At 34.0% G+C, this 21,712-nt stretch overlaps 2 protein-coding genes across 7 annotated transcripts in view; one reads left to right on the forward strand and one right to left on the reverse strand.

Moving 5' to 3' along the window:
• LOC123548698 (uncharacterized) overlaps window positions 1-581 on the reverse strand; it is a 28,734-nt gene extending 28,153 nt beyond the window's left edge. For 2 of the 6 annotated variants that reach the window (XM_045336185.2, XM_045336182.2), the window contains exon 1: window positions 478-581. The gene's annotated coding sequence lies outside the window, so the exon portion shown is untranslated. Of the gene's footprint in view, window positions 1-408 lie in introns of all 6 variants that reach the window. The other 4 variants (XM_045336187.2, XM_045336183.2, XM_045336184.2 and 1 more) reach the window with 4 other exon arrangements.
• On the forward strand, window positions 546-18,010 carry LOC123548700 (ras-related protein Rab-2). Its single transcript, XM_045336189.2, has 8 exons — window positions 546-700; window positions 5,808-5,879; window positions 6,392-6,459; window positions 7,530-7,612; window positions 8,010-8,102; window positions 11,859-11,970; window positions 12,377-12,445; window positions 12,796-18,010. The coding sequence occupies exons 1-8, from the start codon at window positions 655-657 to the stop codon at window positions 12,889-12,891; spliced, it is 639 nt and encodes a 212-aa protein (XP_045192124.1). The 5' UTR covers window positions 546-654; the 3' UTR covers window positions 12,892-18,010.
• Window positions 18,011-21,712: the final 3,702 nt, after the last annotated feature.

Raw genomic sequence — 21,712 nt, forward strand, 5'->3', positions numbered from 1 at the left:
CAAATATCTTTTTTCAATGAAAAACCGTTTTAAATGACATATAATTTTAAAAGCGGCGTAGTGATTTTCACAACCTTTAGAAAAACAGTGTAAGTTAAGTGTTCATAATTAATCCATTTTATTTCGAAATAACAATTAAAAGTAATCAATAAATTGCTTGTTTTATAACCTTTCCATTGATCAAAAAATTATTTATGTAAGTTGTGTTTTAAGAAAGTTTAGACCGTTAGAAAAACATCACTGTTTACAAAAAACATGGACGGTCGGCTTCTGCCCACCCGATCACTGTCTTATCAGTTCTAAAAATAGAATTTGTATACAAACACGATCTCTCCTTGGACCCATGGAAATAAAAAAACAGAAGCAAACAAGATAAAGAACACTTGTAAACAAACACAGTGAACATACTGGCGTCTGTCCAGAGTATTCGCTGAATTTACGAAGAACAAAAAAGTCCTAACGACAACGATGACTTACTTCCTTACCTGGCCTTGGTCTACTTTCGTTTTCTGTCCCACGCTAGCCTACTTTCGTTTTCGCACAAGAGTTACCGTTCTTTAAAATGAAAACAGGTGGCGGCTAATATCGACCTTATGGTTTCATTTCCGGTTCACCGATTGACATCACCAGAAAATAGACAAATCCTGTTCGAAGATGTCTTACGCATATTTGTTCAAATATATCATCATAGGAGATACAGGTATCTTAAAATTAAAGTTAATTTATTATTTCAAAGTTAGAAGGCGCTTGATGGTTGTGTCATTGCAGCATATTGTCTGCCCAAAAAGTATCGATTTTTGTTTACACATGTAAAAATGGCGACGCAGTTATGATAAAATGTATCTTTGTTGTTCCAGTAAGTTGCTGTTTCACACAAGCAAGATTTGATGTTTTTAACTCAGGATATCTGAATGAAATCTGCAATGATCTATTATAAGTAAGAGAAGCAAAGAAACAGTAGAATAAATAGACACACTCACATAGACCAAGTTTTGACAGTTCATCTCAGCCTATGGAGTATGGTTCATCAACATGCAAATTATCATGTGGGGATGAATGGCCCTTATGAATAACAAAAGATGGGTACGATTGTGTACACAGATTCCACCCAATTTGTACTTGTTTCAGTTGTTCAGTTGGGCTATTTGGGTGCACTTCAATTTGGAACAACTGCGAGACATGCAGAATAGCCCAATCTGAACATCAAGGCGCATTTCGATTCATACCTCTAGCATCAGATTATAGAGGAACAGATCTATATCTCTAGGCAAAACTGTTAGGGATTGTCTACTGTTAGGATTGTAAAGGGGTATGGACCAGTCCTCATTTCCCAAATTTGTAATGTTATTTTCATCTTATTTTATGCTGAAAATGAAATTTGAAATAAGACAAAAATCAATCTTCACTTAAATCTAAATAGTTTACAGATACCAGTGTTTACCCGATTGTTTTCATTTTCTTATGAAATGTAAAAGCGGAGGAACTCCAAATGAATATATTGTTCTGTGCCAGTTAAATCTATTGTAAAATAAACTGTTGATAAAGATTAATTTCACAGGTGCATTGAAGCCTTGAATGAACTATGTTTGAAATTCAGAAATAAATTGTTAATAAACAAGCTTTACAACATGACAAGGCATGTGCACATAATTATGTTATACTTTTACAGTAAATGATTGGCACCCAACAACCCAGAGTTCCAGATAAGCTTAGTGGAATTGGTATTATAATACCCATCACTTTTTGTTAGCTCACATGAGCCAAAGGCCTCACATGAGCCAAAGGCTCAGGGTGAGCTATTGTGATCACTCTTGTCCAGCATCCGGCCTTTCGGCGTCCATCCACACTTTCCTGTAAACAACATTTCTTCCTAAACCACTAGGCCAGTTTTGATGAAACTTCATAGGGTTGTTCCTTGGATGGTCTTCTTTAAAGATTATTCCTAGAATTGAATTCTATACAGAACTCTGGTTGCCATGGCAACCGAAAGGAAAAACTTCAAAAATCTTCTTGTCTAAAACCATAGGTCACAGGGCTTTAATATTTAGCATGTAGTATCATCTAGTGGTCCTCTACCAAGATTGTTCAGATTATCCTCCTAGGGTCAAATATGGCCCCACCCTAGGGGTCACATGGTTTTTCGACTTTTGTATTCATTGAGTTGACAAGGATGTTGAATAGTCAAACTTTGCTGTCCTCCGACAGCTCTTGTAAATTAATAGGGTATCAGGAATTCTAATTGTGTTTCAGTACGCACACGGTATGAATTCGTTTGGGTTTTCTGCAACTTTAATTGCGTAATACGCAGATTAATCTGGAGCTCTGACAACCTGTTTTATAATCAATTAACCAACACAAGTAAAATTTCTGTTTACGATGTTTTCCCTTGTGTTTTGTAATGGTCAGCAAATGTGAGGTAAACATTGATATTTAATGTTAAAATTGTTTTGTGCCATTTCAATTCTTCATGATCTCTTTGGTGTTGGTGTCTGTGAACCATTTAGATTCAAGATTAAGGTGAATATTAGTTAAATCTTAATTCTTATTTGATGGTTCATTTCCAACAAAATAATTGATGTAAACAACACAAAACTTCTGAAAAAAGGAGGTCCGTACCTGTAAACAACCCCTAATAAGCTTGTCCATAGGTACAGATCCGTACCTCTAAAAGTCTAGAAACCCCTGTTTTCATTTTAAATGTGTCCAAAATGAAAAATATGTAGTGAAATATCAGTCCCCTTCATATGATATGTGCAATTTTGTGCCAGTGAGAGAAATGTGACAGCATGGTGTCTAAAAATAAAGGTCCTGGGTTCAAACCCAAACTGTTTATTTTCTTGTATGCCACAAGTTCTAGTTTCACTGGAAGCAGACGTAAGCTTTTTTTCCTTATATAATTGCTGTAGTTATTTATTATTGTCTGAAATTTGTGTACCCGCCCGCTTAACTCAGTAGGTAGAGCATCGGTCTACGGATCGCGAGTTCAGTCCTCGGGCGGGGCATGTGTTCTCCGTGACTATTTGATAAACGACATAGTGTCTGAAATCATTAGTCCTCCACCTCTGATTCATGTGAGGAAGTTGGCAGTTACTTGTGGAGAACAGGTTTGTACTGGTACAGAATCCAGGAACACTGGTTAGGTTAACTGTCTGTCATTACATGACTGAAATACTTTTGAAAAACAGCGTTCAACCCAAAACAAAAAAAAACCAAAAAAAACCTGAAATTTGTCTTTGAATGTTTTGTACCTTACATTAATTGATTACCAGATATTTTCCTAAGTCATTGGTATTTTTAATTTATTTCAGGAAAAAACCATTTTATAAGTATTGAATAATAATAATGTTGATTAAGGAGATTTAACATGTTCAATCAACTAATTGTTCTATTTTTAGCTCGACTATTCGAAGAATAGTCTAGCTATTCTACTCACCCTGGCGTCGGCGTCACACCTTGGTTAAGTTTTTGCATGCAAGTACATACAGCTATCATTTAAAGGCATATAGCTTTGAAACTTATTTATTCTTTTTCTAGGTCAATTACCAACCTCACTGGGTCAAGTTCCATAACTCTATCATGTATTTTGAGCAAATTATGCCCCCTTTTGGACTTAGAAAATTCTGGTTAAAGTTTTATATGCAAGTTACTATCTCCAAAACTAATACAGATATTGAATTGAAACTTCACATGTGTCTTCGGGGTAATAAAACTAGTTGATAGAATCAAGTCCCATAACTCTGACATGTATTTTGGCCAAATTATGCCCCCTTTTGGACTTAGAATATTCTGGTTAAAGTTTTGCGTGCAAGTACATACAGCTATTACTAAAAGGCATACAGATTTGAAACTTATTTTTTCTTTTTCTAGATCAATTACCTACCTCACTGGGTCAAGTCCCATAACTCTGACATGTATTTTGGCCAAATTATGCCCCTTTTGGACTTAAAAAAATTCTGGTTAAAGTTTTGCGTGCAAGTACATACTACTATTACTAAAAGGCATATAGATTTGAAACTTATTTTTTCTTTTTCTAGATCAATTACCTACCTCACTGGGTCAAGTCCCATAACTCTGACATGTATTTTGGGCAAATTATGCCCCCTTTTGGACTGAGAAAATCCTGGTAAAAGTTTTACATGCAAGTTACTATCTCCAAAACTACTACAGATATTAAATTGAAACTTCACATGTGTCTTAGGGGTTATAAAACTAGTTGATAGAATCAAGTCCCATAACTCCGACATGTATTTTGGTCAAATTATGCCCCCTTTTGGACTTAGAAAATCCTGGTTAAAGTTTTGCGTGCAAGTACATACAGCTTTTACCAAAAGGCATATAGCTTTGAAACTTATTTTTCTTTTTCTAGGTCAATTATCAACCTCACTGGGTCGAGTTCCATAACTCTTAACATGTATTTTGAGCAAATTATGCCCCCTTTTGGACTTAGAAAATTCTGGTTAAAGTTTTACATGCAAGTTACTATCCCCAGAACTAATGCAGATATTGAATTGAAACTTAACATGTTTCTTCGGGGTTATAAAACTAGTTGATAGCATCAAGTCCCATAACTCTGATATGCATTTTGGTCAAATCAGTCCCCTTTCGAACTTAAAACTCTTTTGATATTTAACATTTTGGGTAATCATTTCCTGCTTCTGTGACAATATTTCGAATAGTCGAGCTCGGCTGTCTTATGGACAGCTCTTGTTATACATGCTGTATAAAAATAAATAAATATAATTATTGAATGCTGACATGTTGTAACAGTATAGATTTATTTTAAGAATAATTTCTATTCATGATAAGTGGACATAATTCCTTTGTTTGTTGAGTGGCCAGCTATAGTGACAGTTGTTTTGAAATGACAGATGGCCAGCAGGCCACAACAGGTGCATTAGCTGCAGCTCCCAATTATGACATACAGTGGTGACAGAATCTGCTCATGATTATTGGATTTTATCAGTCAATATTATACAGATATCATTGTATTGATTAGCATTCTGTTATACAAAAGATAAATAGTTTGTTCTTTCATTTGTTGTCTTTAAAATGATATTTTGTTTGAGATAATCATGTAACAATGAATTGGTTGTTTAATGCATGTTTTGATAAAAAAGATTTTTTAATATTGATAAAGTTGATTGAAGTAAAACTATTCTAAATTTAAAAGCATGTTTAAAGAGAGATGCTACATAAAAATTGTTTTTATGTAAACTTTGACATAAGATACACAACTTTATAGAAAATAGGAACATGAAGATTGTGGAAAGAGAGTAGACCAAGAGTTTTAAATGATAAAATCAGAAGATACTTATGAAGTGTAAAATGTAGATATGGCAAGTTCCTCACACCATTACAAAATGCCACTAAAATAAATAACTTGTCAAATGTTCAAATAATGTTGCTATAAAACAGATGTTATCAACATGTATAGAGTAGCAAAATGGGGTCATAAACAAGACTATTCAGTTGTCTTTGATTTCAAACAAACAAAACAAAACGCAATGTCTTTATTGCAAAATAAATATAAATACAATTGTATTGTATTGTAAATAAATATATAATTGGTTTTAGTGCTGTTATCAGTTATCAACTTTTTACTCTGAGGTGACAAGTTTATGAAAAGTTTTTTTAAAAAATGTTTACAATTATCATGATTATGAAATAGCCACTGAAACAGTGAATTATTTCAGATAGATCATGTGTAGGAAAATATTTCATCTCCTTCATCTTTTTATAAGCTGCAGTGTATGAAATAAATATTAATGTGTTATTAAGATGATTATGAAAATTTTGATATATTACAGGTGTAGGGAAGTCCTGTCTGTTGCTACAGTTCACAGATAAAAGATTTCAGCCAGTGCATGACTTAACTATAGGTAATAAAATGTTGTGTTCTTTGTAATCCACAATTATATAATTATGATAATTATTATCATAGTAAGATCTAATATCAACACAAGTATTGCAAAGAGGCCTTGAAAGTGGTTAAAGACATCTCAGCAACATTTTTATTTATTTCTAGTATTCTGAAAAAAAAGGAAGCAAATTCATAACTTCAGACGCAAACTGATCAAAAGTCTGTGCAGAATAAACAGTCTTTATTTGCAATTTTGGAACTCTTGTCCTTATCTCTGTTTAGTCTTTGGTGTGATTTAGAGTAAAAAAAAATCTTGAAAAAAAAAGTAGTCTGGGAAAAAATAAAGAATTTTTATCTACATGTACAAGTTTTACACACAAACACTGTGCAGCATGTTTACCAATCTTGTATGTACATGTAACACTTTGGAGTAATCTGTATTTGCAATTAAAAAAAAATGATATTAACATAATTGCTATTATTTACATTTTAAAGTTACTGTGGTTAATCAAGGTGTATATGATTTTACAGGAGTAGAGTTTGGTGCTCGTATGATCTCTATAGATGGTAAACAAATCAAACTACAGATATGGGACACTGTAAGTAGACCCAGGGATTATTTTATTAGTTCACTACCAGTGGAACACAGGAGAGGTCTGTAGGATTGCCCTCTGTTGTCTATCCTTCCCGCAAATCTGGATCCTTCAGTTACTCAAAAAGTATTCAAGCTAGGTTCATAAAACTTGGTATGTTAATAGAGGGCAATATGTAGATTATGCATGTAGAGTACATGACTTATGCTTTCAGGTCATAGGTCAAGGCCACGATTGAAGGTCAAGAAAAAATTGTTTCTGCTCCATAACTTTTATATGCTTTAATGGGTTTTGTTAGTGCTACACACAAATGTTCCCCATGTTGAGACAATGTGTCAGCACATTACCTATGCTTGCTGGTTAAAGTTTAAGGTCAAGTAAATAATTGTTTCCACTCTATCACTTTTAATTGCATTGAAATATTTTTATTACTACACAGAAATGTTCCCCACGATTAGAACATAACTCGCACACATGACCCTTGGTTGTCAGTCAAAGGTAAAGTTCACTATTGAAGATCAAGTAAAAATTTGTTTCCACTCCATAACTTATGTGCATGGCTGGATTGTCTTGGTACTGCACACAAATGTTCCCCATGATGAGACAATGTGTCACATAGACAGACATACATGATCTGTGCTTGTAAGTCCAGATTGCTATTGGTATACATTTGTATTAATAAAAACAGTTTCTGTTTCTTAGCTCCTAAATGCTTTCAAGCATTTTTGGTCCTGACACTGTTGCCAATAATGAACAGTTAAGTTTTCCACCAGAATTGCCACTACAATACTCGGTCACTTGTTTATACATGATGTAAACTGTACTACGTAATTGAAATTTAAAATGACAGTTGAATCAGATTTGATATGGCTTGATTTTAATGTGTTTTTGCAGTCTCTTTTTTTTTTCAAATATATGAAATTTAACAGGCAACATTTAAGCTTTCCTTGCAATTCTGTTGTTTTAAAATAGATATGAACATGAAAATATATTTTCATCTTCCATATTTACATATAGCTACGTATGATATGTGAGTTATATATCACATTTTTATCCATACATTCACATCTTTTCAGGCTGGTCAAGAATCTTTTCGATCCATTACAAGGTCATACTACAGAGGGGCAGCGGGGGCATTATTGGTATATGACATCACAAGGTAGGTTTATGTGCAAATGTTTCAGGTTTGTTAAATATTGGATTCTGTAAGAACATTAAATAGTTCTTGGCTCGGACAAATGAGAGGAAAGCATCCATCTGGTATCTATTGTCCATCATACACTTAAACACTTCAAAAGACATTTATCCACCAATCTTGTTGCTTTAGAAACATGCATGAAGCTCTTTCAAGAATAAACCAGAATTCTTGATTAATTTTGGGCTTATTATACATCCTCTTGAAAACACGCCTTCATAGATCTCTAAATGTGAAAAGCTTAGAGGGTTGTTCATGCTGGGTTGTTAGACCTATTTCAAAGTCTGTTGTAGAAGTGAAGTATTCATGCTTTCCTTGTATAGATATAATGCATGTTAACATTCTTGATTGATGATTACAGACGTGACACATTCAATCACCTGACCACATGGCTGGAGGACGCCAGACAACATTCCAACTCGAATATGGTTATCATGTTGATCGGTAACAAAAGGTGTGTGATTCTTCATAATTATTCTCTTCCTAAATCATTTCTTGTTTCTATGTATGTGTTAAATCATTTGAAAAAAATTGCCATTTTTCAAGGTACATAGCAGTCATAGCCATCATGGCTTCCATCGGCTTTTAACACTCAGTTTTTAGTAATATGGCAAAATGAGAAAGGTTGAACCTTGTAGGAAGCACTAGAAACAGAAATTAATGGAAAGGTTTTCATAGCTGTGAACATATTTGATGGCAGTAATATTTAGCTCTACTATTCGAAGAATATGTAGAGTTACTGGACTCATCTGTGAGCAGTAGTCAGTGTTGCTGTCCAGATTTGGTTAAGGTTCTGTATGGAAGCTGGTATCTCGGTAACTACTTATTGGAATGGATTGAAACTTAACACACTTATTCCCAGTAATAAATAGGCTTTCATTGCACAGGTTCCATACTTCTATTTTTTATTTAAAAAAAATATGCCCCTTCAACTTCAGTAGCTATTTTTGTGAAGATTTTGTATTTAAGCTGGTATCTCTGTACCCATAAATGGGAATGGATTAAAGCTTAACACACTTGTTTACTGTGATGATCTAATGCAGTGCGTAGGTTCCATAAATCTTTGTATAACAAAATTATACCTATTTTTATGCCCCCAAAGGGAGGCATATTAGTTTTCAACTGTCCGTCTGTTCGTTCGTTAGTTTGTTCGTTCGTCACAACGTTAACTTTTTGCATGAAGGCACTTTACTCGTGAACCACTGCACCCAGGACCTTCAAACTTCACATGCTGATAGTACTTATTGAATACATGACCCCTACTGACTTTGGGGTCACCAGGTCAAAGGTCAAGGTCACATGGTCCAACGTTAACTTTTTGCATGAAGGCACTCTACTCGCGAACCACTGCACCCAGGATCTTCAGACTTCACATGCTGATAGTACTTATTGAGTACACGACCCCTACTGACTTTGGCGTCACCAGGTCAAAGGTCAAGGTCACAGGGGCCAATGTTAACTTTTTGCATGAAGGCACTTTACTCGCAAACCACTGCACCCTTGACCTTCAAACTTCACATGCTGATAGTACTTATTGATTACATGACCCCTACTGACTTTGGGGTCACCAGGTCAAAGGTCAAGGTCACATGGTCCAACGTTAACTTTTTGCATGAAGGCACTTTACTCGCGAACCACTGCACCCAGGACCTTCAAACTTCACATGCTGATAGTACTTATTGAGTACACAACCCTACTGACTTTGGGGCAAAGTCAAGTCCCAGCAAGGTCAAGGCTGTGGCATTACCTTCAATCACGGAGTACTACTGATACAACCCTATGACTGGTACCAGTCAAGTCAGTACATGTCCAACGTTAATTTTTTGCATGAAGGCACTTTACTGGCGAACCACTGCGCCCAGGACCTTCAAACTTCACATGCTGATAGTACCTATTGAGTACACGACCCCTACTGACTTTGGGGTCACCAGGTCAAAGGTCAAGGTCACATGATCCAATGTTAACTTTTTGCATGAAGACACTTTACTCGCGAACCACTGCACCCAGGACCTTCAAACTTCACATACTGATAGTACTTATTGAGTACACAACCCCTACTGACTTTGGGGTCAAAGGTCAAGGTCACCAGGTCAAAGGTCAAGGCGCTGTGGGGGCATTTGTCACCATAAGTGACAGCTCTTGTTTCACTTAGTTTTTTTCTGTAAGTTTAAGTTTTTGTATGTAAGCTGGTAGCTTGTACCTGCTACTGGGAATGGATTGAAACTTCACACACTTATCCACTGTGATGAGCTGAAATGAAGCTGTCAAGTTCTATAACAGTATTTTGCATTTTCACAAAATTATGCCACTTTTTAGCTCACCTGTCACAAAGTGACAAGGTGAGCTTTTGTGATCGCGCGGTGTCCGTCGTCCGTGCGTGCGTGCGTGCGTGAGTCCGTCCGTAAACTTTTGCTTGTGACCACTCTAGAGGTCACATTTTTCAAGGGATCTTTATGAAACTGGGTCACGTGCCATCAAAAACTAGGTCAGTAGGTCTAAAAATAGAAAAACCTTGTGACCTCTCTAGAGGCCATATATTTCATAAGATCTTTATGAAATTTGGTCAGAATGTTCAACTTGATGATATCTAGGTCAAGTTCGAAACTGGGTCACGTGCCATCAAAAACTAGGTCAGTTGGTCTAAAAATAGAAAAACCTTGTGACCTCTCTAGAGGCCATATATTTCACAAGATCTTCGTGAAAATTGGTCAGAACGTTCACCTTGATGATATCTAGGTCAAGTTCGAAACTGGGTCACGTGCCATCAAAAACTAGGTCAGTAGGTCAAATAATAGAAAAACCTTGTGACCTCTCTAAAGGCCATATTTTTCATGGGATCTGTATGAAAGTTGGTCTGAATGTTCATCTTGATGATATCTAGGTCATTTTCAAAACTGGGTCACATGCGGTCAAAAACTAGGTCAGTAGGTCTAAAAATAGAAAAACCTTGTGACCTCTCTAGAGGCCATATATTTCATGGGATCTATATGAAAGTTGGTCTGAATGTTCATCTTGATGATATCTAGGTCAGATTCGAAACAGGGTCACGTGCGGTCAAAAACTAGGTCAGTAGGTCAAATAATAAAAAAAAACTTGTGACTTCTCTAAAGGCCATATTTTTCATGGGATCTGTATGAAAATTGGTCTGAATGTTCATCTTGATGATATCTAGGTCAGATTCGAAACAGGGTCATGTGCGGTCAAAAACTAGGTCAGTAGGTCTTAAAATAGAAAAACCTTGTGACCTCTCTGGAGGCCATATTTTTCAATGGATCTTCATAAAAATTGGTCAGAATGTTTACCTTGATGATATCTAGGTCAAGTTTGAAACTGGGTCACGTACCTTAAAAAGCTAGGTCAGTAGGTCAAATAATAAAAAAACCTTGTGACCTCTCTAGAGGCCATACTTTTCATGGGATCTGTATGAAAGTTGGTCTGAATGTCCATCTTGATGATATCTAGGTCGAGTTTGAAATTGGGTCAACTGCGGTCAAAAACTAGGTCAGTAGGTCTAAAATTATTCAAATCTTTTGACCTTTCTAGAGGCCATATTTTTCAATGGATCTTCATGAAAATTGATCTGAATATTCACCTTGATGATATCTAGGTCAGTTTCGAAACTGGGTCACGTGCGGTCAAAATCTAGGCCAGTAGGTATAAAAATAGAAAAACCTTGTGACCTCTCTAAAGGCCATATTTTTCATGAGATCTTCATGAAAATTAGTGAGTGTTCACCTTGATGATATCTAGGTAAAGTTCAAAACAGGGTCACGTACCTTCAAAAACTAGGTCAATAGGTCAAATAATAGAAAAACCTTGTGACCTCTCTAGAGACTATATTTTTCAATGGATCTTCATGAAAATTGGTCAGAATTTTTATCTTGATAATATCTAGGTCAAGTTCAAAACTGGGTCACATGAGCTCAAAAACTAGGTCACTATGTCAAATAATAGAAAAAAACGACGTCATACCCAAAACTGGGTCATGTGGGAAGAGGTGAGCGATTCAGGACCATCATGGTCCTCTTGTTTAACTTTATATTCATTATTCATACAATTGACAAGGCTGTTGAATAGTTGAGCATTGCTGTCCTCTGACAGCTCATGTTATTTGAATTAATTGACCTTAGGTCTTAATTTACATCTCTTCAGCAAAAGCATTCTGTCCTATACATTCACAAATTATAAAGAATTTCTTTTGTTATACCAGTGATCTGGAGGCTAGACGAGATGTTAAGAAGGAAGAAGGAGAAGCATTTGCAAGAGAACATGGTCTTATTTTTATGGAAACTTCAGCTAAAACTGCAGCAAATGTTGAAGAGGTAAAGTGCTCAATTTCGAGATGATATTTGTATTTAAACTCCATTGATTTTGAAGGAATACCAAGTATTGTGATCTAAGATACATTTTCATATTCTGTTGTTTTGTTGGTGATTGTTTAAAGATGCTACTTTAGATATGACATGCCCATGGCCTTTTAAGTTATACTTTAGGAAGTATATGGAGAGTTATCCAACTCCCTGATTGGTCAGCATCTGTATCTAGAAAGTTTTGCACTTTCACTATATCTCTGCTATTGCTTGATTCCTACATCCCATACATTGACTTAAAGCATATTTTTGAGAGATACGAAAGTATATAGTTTTTGTTTCAGGAGTACGAGAATTAAAGGTATTTGGTTGTATATCAGTTTGACGTAAAAGTGTATCTGTATTCTTCTCATTTCAGGCTTTTATAAACACAGCAAAAGAGATCTACCAGAAGATACAAGATGGAGTTTTTGATATTAATAATGAGGTACTGACAGAATGTTTTCATGTTAAAGTGTGCCAGTTCAGGAGGTGTCTGAACTTGGAATACTATAACCCAAAATTTAATTTTGATTTCATCCTTTAAAGACATAAATCCTGCAGAAAGGATATGGTTACATTGTCTAGGTTTATTGTATACTGGCTGTAGAAACAATAGTTTTTGTTTTGAAATTAAGCTTGTTTAAATTAAATGGTAATTTTTAAATGTGTATTTATTCATGTAAGTAATAGAGAGAATGTCAGTTTTGAGTATTACTTTAAAAATGATGAAGAAACCAGTTGTGGAAAAACATGTCAGACATCTTGTTTAATGACTAGTATTGTTTTCTTTTCCAGGCAAATGGTATTAAGATTGGACCACAGCACTCGCCCAGTAATCCCAGCATGCCATCTGGTGGTGGTGGAGCAGGACAAAGTGGTGGTTGTTGCTAAGCATCTTGTGCATTTTCGTTCCATTTTATTTTGTAGCAAACCTCATAATGTACTGTGGTAAAATGGTCACAAGGATATAAGTGAAGACTATTAATTGAGAAAAAACAGTGTTAAGAGTTTTAGATATGTTTTATCAATACTGGAGGAAAAAATACTTTTGAAGATTTGAGGGACACATTAAAAGACTCTAAAGGGTTTTAGATCTGTGTCTCATGATTGAAAGAACAAATTCGTGTATTCAGTCTTCATTAATGTGACCAGTCTTTCGAAGAAAGCACTGTGTTCTGTTCCCAAAGCGTGTTTGGGCTCCTTAAATGTCTATTGAAATTCTGCTGTTTGATTAAAAAACGAACTACAAATAAAAGATATTTTTCCACAGTTCCATACTTTGGTGAACTCTGATAAATCCATTTTGGATTACATATATATACAGGCTTCTACTTTTCTTGAGAGAAATGTCAGGGTTGTGCGTAGATGTAGCTCTCTTTGATGTATAAATAGTGATCTGTTGAGCAGTTTTTGCAGTATTTCGGTCTGGATAAAGCAATTTTTAAGTGTTTGAAATATTCTTTGACCTGAGTGTATTGAGCAGTTTTGATTAAAATCTTAAAATTTATAAGATAGGGAGCTAATATATAAACTACTATTTCTTGAGTCTAGGCAATGCTTCAGAATGCCTTGTCACCTTCAACATAAAGTCATATTTTCGTACAATATCCATGTTTCGTTTAAAATATTGCTGAACTTACGAAATGAGATTCATGTAAAGTATGAAAAGTACCTGTTACTTCATCTAAAAATTTCAGTTTTTGTTTGGTTTTGACATATACTTGAAAATTGTTCATATGTTGTGTAACATTACTTATTGAAGAGCGAATTATGAAAATTTGATACAGGCATTTGTTTACATTTGATGCCTGTGAAATATTATTGGGGAAGAACTATTCTTGATTATTATAAAGAACTGTCTGGTGAAATTAGTTGTCTGTTAAGAATTAAAAGTAAGCTTAAGGACGTATGCTAGAATTTGGTGCGAAAATTTTCCCAATAACAGAATTTCTTCAAACTTTGGATATTGAAGGACAATCATCTAAGAAACAAAAAAATGCAATAAAAATCATAGGTCACCGGTATCGAAAAAGAGTTATCTGCCCTTGAAAACGGTATTTCCCCCAAAAATGACGTTTTCAAGGGCAGATAACTCTTTTTCGAATCCGGTGACCTATGATTTTTATTGCCTTTTTTAGCTCATCTGATTTTTGGAAAAAAAATGATGAGTTATTGTCATCACTTGAGCGGTTGTCGGCGTCGGCGTCAGCGTCGGCGTTGCCTGGTTAAGTTTTATGTTTAGGTCAGCTTTTCTCCTAAACTATCAAAGCTATTGCTTTGAAACTTGGAATACTTGTTCACCATCATAAGCTGACCCTGTATAGCAAGAAACATAACTCCATCTTACTTTTTGCAAGATTTATGGCCCCTTTTGTACTTAGAAAATATCAGATTTCTTGGTTAAGTTTTATGTTTAGGTCAACTTTTCTCCTAAACTATCAAAGCTATTGCTTTGAAACTTGGAATACTTGTTCACCATCATAAGCAGACCCTGTACATCAAGAAACATAACTCCATCTTGCTTTTTGCAAGATTTATTGCCCCTTTTGGACTTAGAAAATCAGTTTTCTTGGTTAAGTTTTATGTTTAGGTCAGCTTTTATCCTAAACTATCAAAGCTATTGCTTTAAAACTTGCAACACTTGTTCACCATCATAAGTTGACCCTGTACAGCAAGAAACATAACTCCATCCTGCTTTTTGCAAGATTTATGGCCCCTTTTGGACTTAGAAAATATCAGATTTCTTGGTTAAGTTTTATGTTTAGGTCAACTTTTTCTCTTAAACTATCAAAGCTATTGCTTTGAAACTTGCATCACTGGTTGACCATCATAAGCTGACCCTGTACAGCAAGCAACATAACTCCATCCTGCTTTTTGCAATAATTATTGCCCCTTTTGGACTTAGAAAATAATTTTCTTGGTTGAGTATTATGTTTAAGTCAACTTTTCTCATAAACTATCAAAGCTATTGCTTTAAAACTTGCAACAGTTTTTCACCATCATAAGTGGACACTGAACATCAAGAAACGTAACTCTATCCTGCTTTTTGCAAGAATGATGGCCCTTTTTAGACTTAGAAAATCATGGGTAGGACAATATTTCTATTACACAAAAAAAAATCAGATGAGCGTCAGCACCCGCAAGGCGGTGCTCTTGTTTGTTTCTTAGAAGATTGTCCTTCAATATCCAAAGTTTAAAGAAATTCTGTTATTGGGAAAATTTTAGCCCATCTCATATACAGGGAATTCTAGCGTACGCCTTTAAAAACATAAGCAGTAAACAGCGAAAGATCACAAAGGAGAATGTACTATATAACAGGTCTAGTTTGTACATATTGCTTTAACATGCTTTAAGTATCTTGTGCCAAGTAAGAACTTTACATACAGTTAATTACCAGCCTTATTATAGTATATTTAGTCACAAAGCAACTTAGTGGCCACATTTGGAGTATAGGTCTGAAAAACATTTTATTACAGGTATAAAAGATCACAAAATTGTGTTTCTTTGAGAATGATAAATTCTTTGATAATTTATTAAACAAGTCCATTTGTTTTTTCATTCTGACTGGGTTGAACTTTTAATTCTTGCTCATGTTTAGTATTGTTGTGTTTCTAAATTTTTAGGTCAATTTCACTGTACAAGTTATTTTTACATAATGGCATGTTTTATACCTCTCAATAGAGAAGTCGGATTCTTTTCAGAAAACTAAGAATAGGAGTAATTTTAAGATACATGTACTATTTCATTGTATAACAACTTGGTAAGGAGTTTAGTTTAGGTTTAACAATTTGCTAATGAGTTAAGTTTAGGTTTAACAACTTGCTGAGTTAAGTTTAGGTTTAACAACTCGCTAATGAGTTAAGTTTAGGTATTTGATTGAACAGACTCTCTTGTACAGATTGCATAAGAAAGTTTAAAAAAATGGTGAATTTCCAGTTCAGACATGGTCCAGCTGTATTGGATCATTTTCTCATTATAATTTGTGGTTTTGTATTGCTTAAAAGGCATCTAACCACTTCTTGACCTGCTTTAAGTTATTGATGTTTTGTGATATATTATCTGTAACAAAATTTTCCAAGAATTCCAGAATGGAGTTTGTATGTTATTCATATTTCGGCATTTTCTTATTTTATGTTGTATTTATGTGGATGTTGTAAATTTTGCGTAACTGTTGGTGATGAATTACATAATTTGTTGTTTTGTTTTTTATGAATGAGATCACAAGAAGTCTTTTTGCCCTAAAACATGGTTAATGTTGTTTATTTATTATAACTGCTTAAAAGATTTCTCATTCAAAATATAAAATGGTATTTGTTTAAGCGGAAAAAATCCACATCAGATAGTTTCATTTGGATAAATATGTAAACTAAGTGTGTAGGTAAAGCTGCATCATTGACATCTATTTGTTAAAAATCATCTTAGTTTTTAGTGGGATTAAATGTAAACACTATGTGTGCTATTACTTTTTATAGTGTGTTGTATTTTAAACCTTACACGCAATAATGTTTATCAACACAAACATGTTTATTGTATTTTTACAGGAGAACTGATAAGTTAATAACTGATGAGGGAATTTTGCCATAGTATATCTTAAAATTACCTGCTTTTCTTAGAGTGTGAAGAAATTAAGTTGTGATATTTTCTTGGAAATTTAAAAGCCATTCGTAGCTTAAATTCGACAGGTGCAGATTTGGTTCAATTATTCTATTTTGTACAAGTATAAACCAATTACTTTCCATTAACTATTGACTTACAGCTGAGCATATATGACATATAGCACAGCCTGCTTGATTACATGTTATTGTTAGAGATTATTTAGTGTTTTATTTACTTGTTTATTTTATGTATACAATAGATATAACCCATGTGCAATTTTATTAATAGCCGTTCTCTAGAAGTGTGTATGACTGTTGTAAGAAATATGTTGTGAAAGTAACAAATGCTACATTCAATTTAATCCTCGATACCATTATACAAAGGTGATTGCAGGTGACTACTTATAACAAATAATGCATGGTACTAAATTCCATATATAAATTTGCTAGAAATGAATATTAACTATAATATTATTGTATGGACCAGATAATATTATGCTGAATAGTAACTGAAATATACAGATAAAAGATTAGTCAAACTTAGAGCCCTTGTGACAACCTGCTTAGCTTTACATTACTCAGTGAAATGTAGTACAGTTGTATATTTTAAAAAGAGTGAACAAAATAAAAGGTTTGTGCATTGTTAATTTATATAAAAAAGAAATGATAAAAATGGCCTAGGATGTATTACGCTGCGGATAAGTACAGTTCTGTTTAGAAATAAATTCACAGCAGTGAAATAATTTTCTTTTTAATTTGCACCAGCCTTAACTTAAAAACAACAACAACACTATTTATAGTCACTTATATATGCACTTTATGTTGTTGCCTTTGTATTTTGGTATTTTATTTTATTATACTCTTCAAAAAGGAAGACACAACTGTTTGTAACATATAGATTTCCAACTTCTAAGTTAATAATAATTAGTCTTAAAATATGTACCCAATTTCTCTTTGAAATCTTGTGTGGTAAAGGTTTTTTTTTTGTTTTAGAAAAAATAAACAAAAAACAACACAACATGATCATTGAAATAAAACACATAATTTACCTTGAGAGATAAATGTGTATGTTGTTTGGCATGTAAAAGTAAAAAACCTACTTATTTTGTTTGAACATAAAGAACAACTGTTTACCTAATTTTTAACAATTGTGTTAATGAAAACATTCAGCAAATGTAACATTTCAGACATGATCTATTGTCAGATTGATAGATTTCAACTTGGGGAAACATCAATAACTCTTTATGTTGTTGTTAAAATTGTTTGGTAGTTTTTCCCTACCTACAGCATGCATTTGCTACAGTCAGTTAACTTGAAAGTTGTACGAATGTTACGTATTTTATTTGCACATAGAGAAACTTACAGTGTCAATTATAAATGCTATGTCTATTATTGAATAAAAGGGATCAGCAACATATGGTTATTGTTATTTTTATCTTGACTATTCGAAAAATAGTCCAGCTGTTCTACTCACCCTGGCGTCAGCATCACACCTTGGTTAAAATTTCGCATGCAAGTACTTATGGCTTTCAATTGAAGGCATATAGCTTTGAAAATTATTTTTTCTTTATCTAGGTCAATTACTAACCTCATTGGGTCAAGTCCAATAACTGTGACATGTATTTTGGGGAAATTATGCCCCCCTTTTGGACTTAGAAAATCCTTGTTAAGTTTTGTGTGTGTGTAATTACTGTCTTCAAAACTAATGCAGATATTGAATGAAAACTTCGCATGTGTCTTTGAGGTTATAAAAACTAGGTGATAGCATCCAGTTCCATAACTGTGATATGCAGTTTGGCCAAATTATGCTCCCTTTTTGGACAAAAAATCCAGGTTAGAGGTACTAAATAAAGACAGATAAAAAAGCATAAATCTTAAAAAAAGACTACACATTTTGAAATATAAATCTGAACATTACGATAGCGGTGCAATATTTCCTTCAAGTCGAAACAAGTGCAGAGAAACAAATTATTTTTTTTGTATTTTTGTTAGCTCATCTGATTTTTTGAAAAAAAATGATGAGTTATTGTCATCACTTGAGCGGTTGTCGGCGTCGGCGTCGGTGTCGGCGTTGCCTGGTTAAGTTTTATGTTTAGGTCAGCTTTTCTCCTAAACTATCAAAGCTATTGCTTTGAAACTTGGAATACTTGTTCACCATCATAAGCTGACCCTGTATAGCAAGAAACATAACTCCACCTTGCTTTTTGCAAGATTTATGGCCCCTTTTGTACTCAGAAAATATCAGATTTCTTGGTTAAGTTTTATGTTTAGGTCAACTTTTCTCCTAAACTATCAGAGCTATTGCTTTGAAACTTGGAATACTTGTTTACCATCATAAGCAGACCATGTACATCAAGAAACATAACTCCATCTTGCTTTTTGCAAGAATTATTGCCCCTTTTGGACTTAGAAAATCAGTTTTCTTGGTTAAGTTTTATGTTTAGGTCAGCTTTTATCCTAAACTATCAAAGCTTTTGCTTTAAAACTTGCAACACTTGTTCACCATCATAAGCTGACCCTGTACATCAAGAAACATAACTCCATCCTGCTTTTTGCAAGATTTATGGCCCCTTTTGGACTTAGAAAATATCAGATTTCTTTGTTAAGTTTTATGTTTAGGTGAACTTTTTCTCTTAAACTATCAAAGCTATTGCTTTGAAACTTGCAACACTTGTTCACCATCATAAGCTGACCCTGTACAGCAAGCAACATAACTCCATCCTGCTTTTTGCAATAATTATTGCCCCTTTTGGACTTAGAAAATAATTTTCTTGGTTGAGTATTATGTTTTAGTATACTTTTCTCATAAACTATCAAAGCTATTGCTTTAAAACTTGCAACAGTTTTTCACCATCATAAGTGGACACTGTACATCAAGAAACATAACTCTATCCTGCTTTTTGCAAGAATGATGGCCCTTTTTAGACTTAGAAAATCATGGGTAGGACAATATTTCTATTATACAAAAAAAATCAGATGAGCGTCAGCACCCGCAAGGGGGTGCTCTTGTTTTTTTCTTGGACTGACATGGGTGGTCATTTTGTCCTACTTTCTTTTTATCGTTTTTCTGTAACCGGTCGGAAATTCTTCGGGATCACATGATTTTATAATTATTTCAAAATAATGTCAGTTTTAAAGACACGCCACAAAATAACTATTTAAAAATTAGTAATTATACATCATTTGCGTGAAAAATATGAGATCTACAAGCTTTTAGTAATTACAATGTCATATATTAGGGCAAGACAATGTGTTTAATATATAAAATTTTATTGAATTAATGAAGCAGTATGTACATATATCAGTGTATGTAGGTAAATTTTAACCACATTTTGTTTCTACAGTGTAAGATAGCTATTCATCTAAATTCTTAAAACTATTCTAAAAAGGGACTGACTAAATAAGTTTGCAGATTAAGTTGTGAAAACACATCTATTCAGGAAGGGCCTAAATTAATTGTCCACCCGAAAACTTGTAGTATTTCTGTAGATTACCTGTATTATAAGAATGATTTTCATGAAGTTTTTGTGAGTTACAAAAATGTTGAATTCCCTATGTTATGTTGGTATACATCATGTTATCGTTGGATCTATTTATAAATTATAGCCTTGTTTCGGAACATTCTTCTGAAAAGATCCGAAGATGCGCGACGGGTTCGTAAGCAGTCGGAAATCATATTTTCGGTTTGAAATAGGCAAACGGTTTTTGTTTATTTGTTGGTTATTCTTGAACATATTCACAACTGTTTGGTTAGATCCGATGCAGTGGGTCATATTTTCAGTAAATATGAAGTCTCGGCAACAAGCTCTGGTTTTCATATAATACTAGTTCGGGTTTTAGTAGTGGACCTTTAAAGTTTTGCGTGTGAGTAATCACTATCTCCAAAACTAATGCAGATGTTGGATTGAAACTTCAAATGTGCCTTCTAGGTTATAAAACTGGGTGATAGCATCAAGTCTCATAACTCTGACATGCATTTTGGCCAAATTATTCCCACTTTTGGACTTGGAAAATCATGTTTAAAATTTTGTATGCAAGTTACTATTCAAAAACTAAAGCAAATGTTGAATTGAAACTTCACACATTTCTTTTGGTTTGGTTTAACTCTGACATATATTTTGTAAAATTGTGTCCCCTTTTGAACTTAAAACTTTTGGTTAAATTTTTGCATGCAATTTGCTACCTCCAAAACTAATACAGATACTGGATTGGAACTCTGTAGATATTTTAACATTTTGGGTACAATTCCTGCATCTTGGACAGTAATTCCAATAGTTGAGCATTGGCTGTCTAATGGACAGCTCTTGTTTTAGTTGATGAATAGAATTAGAGGTTGAGATTTCAGATTTTTGATAGTTGTAGGTTATTAGCTTTGTATCAAGAAATATGCATCGAGTTCTGCAGTGAAATATTGCGCAACTTTATGAGCGCATTATTCCGCAAAAGAAAGAGTGCATTATTTCTCTGTGCAAAGCTTATTATCTTTTTTTGACATAATTATTATGTATCTACACTTATTTATATTATATAAATATTATGAATTTGTTCAACAGCCTGAATAAAGTTGTTAAACTGACATAAGTAAATAAAATTAAGGCAACACACGTTAAAATGACATCACTCACAGGATATGAAATTCAAACGTAAGTATGAAAAGATACTGACGTTTCTGGTTCTATTGCAACTTGACGCAGAATAAAACAAAACAAGTATGTAATAACATGAAATGTATAGCTGTACCAAGTGTAAATATACGTCTTTGGATGTATAGGACTTTACTATAAAATTCAATATATGCATGACCACTTCAAGCTGGAAAACGGTCAACTCTGCCAAGAAGCAGGGTTTGTCAAGTTCCGCTCTTTCTGTGAGGAAGGTATGACCACTATGAAGGTGACTGTAGTGTAGTGAACTGAAAATGCCCGTAGTGTGGTCTATGGTACTTGGAACATACCAAAATATAAAGCATTTTTAATTTACACTTATATACAAACTGTAGAGTGAAACTGATGAGATATGAAGGCTCAAACACTAGACATGCTTAAGCAATTCATGAGGTCCCTGACAGTGAATTTTTTGCTATTTTTACATCTGAATACAGGCTGTTTCCACCAGCT

The sequence above is a fragment of the Mercenaria mercenaria genome, chromosome 6 (genome assembly GCF_021730395.1).
Source record: "Mercenaria mercenaria strain notata chromosome 6, MADL_Memer_1, whole genome shotgun sequence".
Lineage (NCBI taxonomy): Eukaryota > Metazoa > Mollusca > Bivalvia > Venerida > Veneridae > Mercenaria > Mercenaria mercenaria.

Excerpts from the sequence above, each read along its gene's own strand:
- LOC123548700 (XM_045336189.2), top strand. The coding sequence starts at position 655 with ATGTCTTACGCATATTTGTTCAAATATATCATCATAGGAGATACAG. Across the intron at positions 5,880-6,391 it reads AGTGCATGACTTAACTATAG|GAGTAGAGTTTGGTGCTCGT; the intron begins GTAATAAAATGT and ends ATGATTTTACAG. Across the intron at positions 11,971-12,376 it reads CTGCAGCAAATGTTGAAGAG|GCTTTTATAAACACAGCAAA; the intron begins GTAAAGTGCTCA and ends TTCTCATTTCAG.